Source organism: Polypterus senegalus, chromosome 13 (assembly GCF_016835505.1).
Source record: "Polypterus senegalus isolate Bchr_013 chromosome 13, ASM1683550v1, whole genome shotgun sequence".
Taxonomy (NCBI): Eukaryota; Metazoa; Chordata; class Cladistia; order Polypteriformes; family Polypteridae; genus Polypterus; species Polypterus senegalus.
In genome coordinates, this window is record NC_053166.1 from 160,580,218 (window position 1) to 160,590,842 (window position 10,625).

Consider the following 10,625-nt stretch of genomic DNA (forward strand, 5'->3'; position numbering starts at 1 on the left):
TTAAATTGTGCAATAACGGCTGAATGACAGTAGTTTTGCCATATTCCGCATATCGGAGGGCGTGCTGTTCTGTAAGTCTGTTGAGACGTTCTTTCTTGTGTCCATTGCTCTTTTATTACTTGTTCTTTGTCTGAAGCTAGTTTGGAGTTGTTTCTCATATACCCTGAATGCTGTGCACCTTTACAGATATTATGGCATGTTTGAAGTCAAATGCTAACTCCAAGGCATCAGCAGTCTTTTCTCGTCTAACATTGCACAACACACTAGTAAGTGGACATTAAACCAACCCTCCAGACTCCTGTCTGGTCTCCACAAGGCAAGTGGTTGTAGAAAGTCTTCAGACCCCTTCACTTCCTGCACACTTTGTTTTACATTCATTTTAATTGGATAAGTTGCCATTTATTTTTGCCCCTTCGTCTACACTCAGTAATCCATAATGATGACATGCAAACATTTTAGGAAAGGTTTGCAAGTTTATGAAAAATCAAAAACTGAAATCTCTACTTCATAGAAGTAGCCAGACACTTCATTCAGTGCTTTTGTAGAAGCCCCTTCTTCAGCACAAATTCCAGCTTTCATTCATCTTGGTAAGTCTCTATAAGCTTTGCACATCTGGATTTGTGCAGTTGATCCCATTCTTCATGGCAGATCTTCTGAAGCTCCATTAGATTGGGTGGGATGTCTGTGAACGGACACCTACAGGGTGTTTCCACACAGGTTGTCCAGGGTTCAAGTCTGGGATTTAGCTGGGACACTCGAGACTTGACCCAAACTCACTTCAGTATTGTCTTGGCTGTTTGCTCTTTGTTTGCCCAGTTGCTCAGTTTGACATAATGGCCAACTCTAGGATGAGTCCTGGTAGTTCCAGTCTTCCATTTCACAATTATTGAGGCCACTGTGCTTCTGGGAAAACACACAAAAAGGTTTAGAAACAATGTCGCACCCTTGCCTTGACCTATTCCTCACCTAGGGGGTCTACAGAGAGTTTCCTTGGACTTCATGGCTTGATTTTTGTCCTGGTATACTGTGTGAATTGTGGCACCTTCTATGCACAGCAGGTCCACATGTGCTTTTCTAAATGATGTCCAATCAATTCAGATTACCACAGGTGGACTTCATTCAGGTTCTAGACGCATCTTCACACACAAGTTTTAATGTCTGCTTTGTGGGCCTCAAACATCGACACTTAACACAGATCAAATCATCATTTTTTTTTAAATTTGTTTTGGCCGCATGTTTTCAATGATCGAGAAGTGTGTAAACGTGACAACACCGGGTGTTGAATAGCAATGTGAATGGTGAAAATGCTGCTTTATATTTGTCAAGTGATCAGGCACAGTCTTCAGCTGTGTCACCTGTGAATTCTTCTTCAGTGTGCGGATTGTCCTTTCCTAATCTCTGCATCAGCCAATGGGTACTCACCTTGAATTGAAGCGCTCAAATATTTCAATGTATTTATCTTGGCACGACTCCCAGCCTCCCTTTTTCAAGGCCATGACTCTCTTATATACTTGTTTGCTATCTTTAAAAGCACTTGTACTTCATTGTCAGTCTGCACAAAGAAGTTTTTGTTTCTTCTCCACTTCAGAATTGCTCCATAAACAGGCAGCACTCTTGTCCTGATAATACCTGCCCATTCCCAGTAAGAATGATTTACACATTTTTGCCATTTCAGAGTGGATAAACCTCATAGAAAAGACGAGAAAATGCTGGTTTGGATGGAAGACGTTTCAAACGAGAACTGCATCTTCAGATGTATTTGTGTTAAGGTGGACCAGGCCTCGGTCACAAAGAATATATGCAAAGGAAAAAAAAAACAAAAATTTAAGGATATAATGTCCCTCCTTGTTTGAGTTTAACACTTAAACGCCACTAAGTGTGCTGTTTTGCACTGGAGAGATTGGTTTAATAAAAAATTAAATTAAAAGTACTACAAACAAAAAATTTTGGGTTGACACGACTTCTTCCCCCCTCTCTCCCCATCATTTTCTCTTTATTTTCTTATGTCAGGGTTTCTTAAATGTTTTACTTCTCATATACAAAGTATAGGGAAAGTAATAGAATCGTTGAAATATTAGATTTTGATGAATCTGAGTCTGAAAATACCGTTTTTGGAATTTCGTTTGTGTGTAAAATGATAACTTGAGGACGCTTTAACTTTCGGTCAACCACATTTTGCATACAAGAATTGGGTACAAAATGTAGATTTCTATTAACTTTTCAGCTACTTCCGTTCACTGAAACTGGTAGATATTTATTCATGCAGCTGCAGAGTCTGATTTACTGTTATTAATTTGATTTGATTTGTTGTTGATGGTTCTTTAATGTACATAATATAAAAACAGAATCCTTGTCTTGTGGTTTACTCTACAAATATCCATCCCCATATCTGAGTATACGAGAAAGTCGAAGGGACACCACTCCCTTTTTTTGTTCCCCCTTTCTTGCGACCCAATCTTGCTCTTCTCAGTGTTTTCAAGACCCCATTCCATGAAGACCTTCAGTTGCCCTCTTGGAGATCAATGCCAGTCCTCATCGTTTGCCCCTCCCCCGATGGAGAATTACTGCTGATTGCCATAGTGGAGCAATAGAGATTGAGCTCCTCACCCTATCTTTAAGGGACCGCCAAAGTTGGGCTGATCAAGCAGAGTAGAGCTGCTACTCCTCCACATCGAGAGGAGTCAGATGAGGTGGCTCAGGCATCTGATCGGGACACCTTGCAGGTGAGGTGTTCCAGGCACGTCCAACCGAGAGGAGGCCCCAGGGAAATTCAAAGTACTAATTACAAACCATAATGCAAGAATAGATGATACCACTCACTAAATACAAAACTTCTGGAGTGTCCAGTGTCCTGCCTTGCTACAGTTGTGGCAGAAACACGCTGCTCAAAGATGGCATGTGGGAGTTTCAGGATAGGAGCAAAATCCAATTTTATTGTGTGACGCGCACACGGCCCCAAATCAAAAGAAATGAGCAATTAGCAAATTCAGCAAGCTTACATTTATTACAATTCTGATGACTTATGCAAAGTACCGTCTTCCTTCTGGCTCCTCCCATCATTACCCAATGTCCACCTGATTGAAACTGCCATCAATATTCCATACCCTGTGCAGGTACCCAGAACTTATTTATCAATTGATTCCCACCAGTAAGTCAGAATTGGGTAGAACCTCCCACACATTAGATATTGGGCTAGAGGTTGGGGCAGCTGGGCCCCTAAAACAAAAACTCGTATAAGCTGCATTTTCCTTGACTTGACAGGGAGGCAGAGGCCCAGCCGCTGCAAATGGAATCTGGTTTTTGTCTCATGGCCAAAGCCTCAATGGCTGGCCTGTTGAGCCTTCTAAAAGTACACAATGCCCTTGACTGAAGTTTAAGTTTAGCAGCTGCAAAGAGAAAAATAATAAAATAGCAAGGGCTTTTTATGGTTTAACCCTTACTATGCTAATGTGCATCATAATATATAGTACTTGTTCTCGTACGTGCTTTAGGCTTCTCTTTAAATATAATCAGCTTTAAGAATACACTTCTACGAGGCGAGACACAAAACTGGAGGTCGGCCGGACGTGAATCATAGAACTCTATCCCCTCCTACACGCGCGTCTTCTTAAACCACTGACGGGCTAGGCACATCCTGTGAAAGTCAGTATTTGCACAACAATCACTACACGACTTGCCGCGATAATGTCAGGTGAAAAAAAAAAAAATCGAAAAGCGAATCAACATCAAATTTCTCGCACATTTTCTCTTTTTCCATAAAGGGGTTTTTGACCGAGAAAAACATTCCTGTCCCCTCTCAATAATCCTCCTTATTTGTCCAGTTTAGCTCCCTGGGATTTTTTACTTGTTCCCGAAAATCAAAAGTGACTTGAAGGGGACACATTTTTCTTCAATGGATGAAGTGAAGACAGAAATGGCAAGCCTGTTGAAGAGCCTCAAGCAAGACGACTTCCAGCTCTGTTTCAATCTTTGGAAGATACGCAGGGAGCGGTGGGTGTAGAGACGGGAGGGGGAGTACAGAGAAGGTGACAATATTTAGAATGCTGGAATTCAGCAATAAATATATAGATATAGGTAGATAGAGATAGATAGATATATATATATATATATATATATATATATAGATAGATAGGGGTATAGATATAATCTTCATTTGGATCTTGATCTTTGTTTGTCCACAAATGAATTAGAAGAAGCAGCAATAGATGGCAGTAGAGAGACAGCTAAAACATAGGCACTGCATTAAGAATCTTCTCCAGGCTTATACTACTGAAGACTGCAGTACGCCAGTCACACCTCAAAACTCAGACATACAAACTAAACAAATGGTTGTGCTTTAAATTAACTAAAGAGATCTTCATTTAGATCTTGATCTTTGTTTGTCCGTGAATTCCACGCATGCGTAGACAGACCACCTTCCAGTTTAGTACGTTGTTACTCACGGATGTCAACAATGTGCCGGAATAATGAAAGGTGTGGTAGACAGTATTACGCTGGTGAGCTCCTGAGGCCTGCTTAGAGAATGAGATTGCCGAAGATAAAAGGTACATGCCTATGTAACATATGAATGAAAGACAGACAGTGGTAAAATGAATGACAACATAACGGCACGTTCCCGATATTATTATTGTTACGTTGTAGCCAGCGAGTGTTGCGCGTCTCACAGTTGTACCGTGGCTTGCTCACATGTCAGTGAAGTGATCCCTATTTATGCTTTAAAGAGCCTGGATACCTATGTGTCCCCCTTTTATAACCATTGCTCCGTGTATATTGCCTTACTCTTTGGATTGCCACAAAGCAACCTGCGAGATTGGAGAAAGGCTGAGAAGACACCGTGAGAGGAAACGATAGCGTCGTGAAAACAAGACGGACTGTGAACGGACAGAAGCAGAAATGCTCCTACACCACCACATAATTACGATTCGGACAGTGATTCCGAGTAGGCCGTTCCTATCGAATCAATGTCCAAAGGTTTTCTTTTGTAATTTTGTTTCCCTTATAAAAATCATAATGCTGTGCGACGAAGGGCCCAGTTCACAATTGGCAGCAGCGTTTAAACAGGGAGCCCTTCACAGACAACTTTAACACGTGCAACGTAGATGGGCGCACATGGCTAGTGTGTGTGTGTGTGTGTGTGTATATATATATATATATACATATATATATATATATATATATATATATATATATATATATATATATATATATATATATTTTTTAACAATCCGGTTATTTTTGTCTCATCTCGTATTTTTATGCAAATCACCAATGTTAAGAATATGCTTTTAATATATTTTTCTATACCACCGCTCTCTAAGTAATTCCCACAGTGTCAAAAGTCTGAATCGTTGAAATGCTCCTCCATCTTTTTTTTTTTTCCTGTTTTTCTCCTCCAAGGTACACCCCATGTCTTGATTTGTTTCCTTACTGGACATTTTATATATTTTTTTTTCCTCTCCACAGCTGTCCAGGAAAGGAACTCTTATGCAGTGAGTGTGTGGAAACGAGTGAAAGCGAAGCTGGAGGGGAGAGATGTGGATCCTAACAGACGGATGAGTGTGGCTGAGCAGGTAGGTGACGGGGACTCCTCCTTAATCTAGTAAGTTATTTTCCCTTAATATCTGGTTATGCAAGGCAAACCCTTTACAAAGTAATACTTTAAAGCAATTATTCACCTAACAAAAGTTTTGACCTTTAATCCAGTTCAGGACTACCTTTAGTAAAACCCATGCAGACATGAGGAGAATGTGACCTCTCTAGGGACATGAAAACACCTCACAGAGTACTGTGCAGCGCGAGGTGACACCAATGGAGCGAGTGCCAGTGATGTGAACCCTGGCATACTCTGTGTAACCATAGGGTGTGCCGCCATCCTTGGCACCTTGATCACAATTATAGCCTGCCCCCTGTCTGTCCTATAAGGTATTAGCGTATTCCAGACTGGATTCCTTCTGGGTATTCCATTTCATGTGCCACTGGTGTGTTTGTGGTTCCTAAATAACATCCGGGTTCACAAAGATTGCTCTCTCAACCCCCCTTATTTCCTGAAGTGGCAGGTGTTTTATCCCTCCGCCACCTTTTCCTTGCTGTTGTTTGATTGATTAGGTTGTATATAATGTCTGTTTTCTTTTTCTTAAATCCCTCTCTTTTGTGTTTGTTTCTTTGTTTCAAGGTGGATTATGTCATTAAGGAGGCTACCAATCTGGATAACTTGGCTCAGCTGTATGAAGGCTGGACAGCATGGGTGTGAATGGGAAACTGACAGATCTCTCTGGTCCAGCGAGGGCAGAAAATCCAGCAGAATCCACTCAGTCTGAGGCACACGAGCCACAGAAGCAGCAGAGAGCGCAGCGTGGAGGGGGCAAGCGATCCTCCTCCTTTGGGGGGAAAGGGGGTGACACCCACACTGGATCCCATAAGCACGGCTGCACCCGGCGATCCGGCTAACAAAACGACTGGATCTGCACCCCACTCCTTAAAGGGGCGTGGGAGTGTGATAAGGTGGGGTAAACACAGGCTCCAGCCTGAACACCCTATAACAAATAAAAAAAAAAAAAAGGAAATAAAAATCAAGTCTCCTCTGAACTCCAAGAATGGGCCGTAGGGTTCAGTTGCAGAGATTTTGCAGAAACAGGGGATTTCACACGAGCCCTCTCTTTGTTTTACCCTCCCACTCTTTTGAGTCGCAGAAAAATGGGGGTCTCGGCATCCATCGGAAACCTTGCACGCTTCCTAGAAATGGCACCAGGGACAGCGTAAAGGGACGGAAAAAAACGCAAGAGAAGGACGCCTTCTTTTGAAGTCTCTGGCCTTAGTGGGAAGCGAAAAGGTTGGGCAGAAAATTTGGAGACTGCGGGACTCAACTATATGGGTGTGTTGGGGAGGGAGAAAAGGGGGGTGGAGCTTTGGCAGGTGACAACTGCGCAGAGATATTGAGGCGCAGCCCACAAACTGGCATTGGTGTGGTGCGTTCATCTTTAACCTTTCTTTTTTTTTTTCCCTCATGGTTTTAATTTTTTCCGCCTTCAGTTTTCTTAAAAGGGAGTTAGATGTTCTGTTCTTTTTTTAAAAAAACAAAAAAAAAATATATATATATATATAGAGTTTAAGAACCAAAAACTATTTTTTTGCAACAGTAAGTGGTTAGAAATAAAATAAATGTTTGGTGATGACGCTCTTCTTTTGGATGTCTGACTTGCTAGCATTAAGCTCATCTAAAATACAAGTGGCAGATGGGAAGGATGAAAAAGAGAAGAATGAGGAGGCAGTGCCGGTTCGGGTCGACCTCCGCCATTCATCCTGTCTCGCTCTTTTTCTCCCAGCCCACCCATCTCTTGTCAAGAGCAAGAATTTAATCTCATTTTGTTTAACCGGGGGGGGGATATAATGGCACGATTACTGGTGTTGGCACAGTTCCTTGCTATATGTGATACAGGAGGCCTATGTTCTATTTTTCCACATCCATACCAGTTCCTTTGCATGCAGGGTTGCACGTGGCAGCGTCTTTATGTCAAGCTTGATACAAAAGGCTCTCGGGTTTGGGGTGCTGCTGTCCCCCATCCCATCTCTTTATTTCCCTGCTCAGTGGATGGTGGCCATGTTTGAGTTTGTGGTGTTTGGATAGTCGGGCAATGGAGGCCAGCTACAAGCGGGGGTCTTGAGGGGAATGGCGAGACCTGAGATGGTTGAGCAGCGAGTGTGTCACCAACCCCTTGGAGTGTTCACACCTGATTGTAACTCATTTGAAGTGAGGGTGGATCAAAGATTATCCCCGTATGTGTGAGGAAAACGGACGAAAACCAGTGAGTGTCACTTTAAATGGCATCATACAGTACTTGTGACTGGTCAACTGGCTGTGGTCCCAGTTTACAACAAATAAAGATGAATTGTTTGAAAGTGATGGAATATTCACACCGTGCACCTGTCGTGACAGATTGACAGCTCAGAATATTGATAGAAATATACAAACCAAAGGAAGGGAGTGGTGTTGGGTGGGTGGTGAGTGTGCAGAGAGCCTAAAAATGGATGGCACCAGTGGCAGGGGGGTTTGCTTGGGGTAGTGTGAACAGGTGAAGGGCCTGAAACTGAAACAGAGCAATGTTTCACTTGATAGAACATAAAAAAGGAGAGTTGGACTGGAATGGCCACCATAAAGAAGCCTGACCAGAGTTTAGAGAATGAGTGTTCACAGGCTGAGCTGTTGGGCGTGTGCCCGCATTTTAACAAAGGACGCCAGTGCAAGGCTTTACTCGTCAAACCCGACTATACCCGTACCGTACGGGAGCGGCCCAGAGCACCTTTCACAGAATTGTGTTCCTTTGTTAATAAACGACACGCTTTACTTTGCTGAGTAGAAACTGAGACAGTTGGTCAGCCATGTCTGGCATTGTGTTTGGTTTTATGAAACGCCGGCTTTTTTTTTTTTATGACCACTCGGAAACGAGCAAAGAAATTGGGTTCTCTGTAAGTGACTTGAGCAGATGTCCTCTCTCTTCTTCTCCCTGTCCTCCCTAGTTTTTTTTTTTAAGCTTTTTGGATGCCTGTTGTCTCCATTCTCTGGCGCACATTTCTTCTAGCGAAACAAAGATGGCAGCGGCCTTTGGCACAGGAAATTGAAGAAGCAAAAGACTTTTTTTTTTTTTGGGGGACCTGCAGAGCCCCCCAGCTACTCTGGCAAGACTGCAGGAACGGCGGTGAAGACGGGGATACTGGAGCTCTTCTTGATAAAGGGGGGTCCATTTGGCTGGTGTGCAGTTTTCTCTCATTGATGACTGCTTGGTAAGCAGTGTTGGGAGTGGGTATCAATTAAAGGGGGTAGAGTTAAGTGGAATGTTTTAGGTTTATTACAAATGTTGTTTCGGTGAAGATGCTTATTTGAAAGACGATAATCCAGAGTGTGTAAATGCATCGATGTAAAGAGTACGATTTGCAAATGTGGCAAGCCGGTCGGTGACGGACTTGTGAATTGATCAGAAGCCCCTTGGCTTTTAGGTAGAGCAAATTTGTCACCTCCTGTGTAAATGCATATATAATCTCACCAATATTTGTAGCATAATTTGAATATCGACCAGATTAGCTGCTGCATATATAAACACGTAGAAATCTTGTAGGAAAACTGGCTTTTTTTTTTTGTTTGTTTTTTTTATAGATGTGTTGTATATTTTTTCTTTTTTCTTTTCTTTAAATCTCAATAAACTCAGTAATCTCAATAAATGTGTTGTTAACGCTGAACTGTGGCTGTCATCTTTCCTGACCCTCCCCCTTCTTCCCTTTCACCATTTTTAGGAAATTGGAGTCCGCCTGAGTGAAGCTTGAACCTCCAGTAACAGGAGCTGCAGAGGGTAGTCGGCCGGTTGCTTCATTTTTTGTTTTTTTTGTATTGAATCGCACAAATCAGGTTAGTTGTAATTGGGGGGGCGAGAGTGTAAACCCCATACGGCATCCACAAACACCACAGAGTGTAGCGGCAACACAACACACAGACGAAGTGGGGAAAAAGTGTTTAACATAACCAAAGCAGCAAGTACAACGCCAAATTGTCACGTGCTGTAATGCCACACGGGCTTTTTCAATTGTAGACAAATCAGACTCCTCTTTTCTAGTCTTCCATCTTAAACCTCCGCCACACCACACAATTTTTCCATTGATTTTCGGTTGTAGACTCTTCCGCCTTAATAAGAGGGTAAGTGCCTGTCCAGTTTCTATGTCTCTAAAAGATGACGCATGGCAAACATTTGTAGTAATAAAATGCACTGTATTTGTCATTCCAATAGATGGCGCTTCACAACATTGGCACTGCTTTGATGAATCCCATACCAAATGGCGTATAAGAGAGACCCGTGCATTGTGCGGTGCACTGCAAACATTTGATGCCGAGGCCTGTGTTGGTCATTCCAGCCTGTCTTAGAAATATTCAAGGCTAGCTGTGCTACCACTCTGTGGTAACTCATCAATATTCATGAGTGGGGTGGAGCCTGTGAAAAATGAGAAACTGTAAGGCAGCAGTTTTCAACCTTCGTTGTACCGCAGACCAGCTTCACGTTAGACCATTTTCCACAAACCGGCCATCGCGTGTGCATAATAAATACAATTCGCTATAACGCAGACTCAGTGGGAACCCTGAGCTCGTGTCCTTGCCAACGAGAGGCTCTCATCTCTGGGTGTCATCGTCTCCCGTCACTACCTACGTTGTGTTCCGTATGTCCAGTTTGCTATGTAATATTCGCTTTTGGGGCGAGATGTTTGGGGGTTTTTTTTTTTTTTAACTCATTTTAGGGAGGGTTGGCTTGCGGCCTTCATTTATCAGGCATTAAAACTATGACAGAGACGAATGTGGGAATGAGGACCAGACGGAAGTGATGGGGAGATTGTTTAGGCGGAGTGGAGGCTCTGAGGCGAGGGGTCTGCGCTGGTAATCGAAGGTTGCCGGTTCGAATCCCTCTGCTCTGTTGGGCCCTTCAGCAAGGAAGGCCCTTAACCTGCAATTGCTGGGCGCTTTGAGTAGTGAGAACAGCGCTGTAGAAATGCAAAGAATATTATTATTATTATTGATCACTTTCAGTAACTGTGACCACTCGTCATTAACAGTTCATCGTACACCACAAACAAATCAGTCTGCCGCCCCT

General features: G+C 42.8%; 1 protein-coding gene across 1 annotated transcript in view; it reads left to right on the plus strand.

Moving 5' to 3' along the window:
- smg1 (SMG1 nonsense mediated mRNA decay associated PI3K related kinase) overlaps positions 1-9,231 on the plus strand; it is a 138,243-nt gene extending 129,012 nt beyond the window's left edge. Inside the window, exons 61-62 of the mRNA XM_039775332.1 lie at positions 5,464-5,570; positions 6,173-9,231. Of these exons, the coding sequence (XP_039631266.1) occupies positions 5,464-5,570; positions 6,173-6,250 (185 nt within the window). The 3' untranslated portion in view covers positions 6,251-9,231. The remainder of the gene's footprint in view (positions 1-5,463; positions 5,571-6,172) is intronic.
- Positions 9,232-10,625: the final 1,394 nt, after the last annotated feature.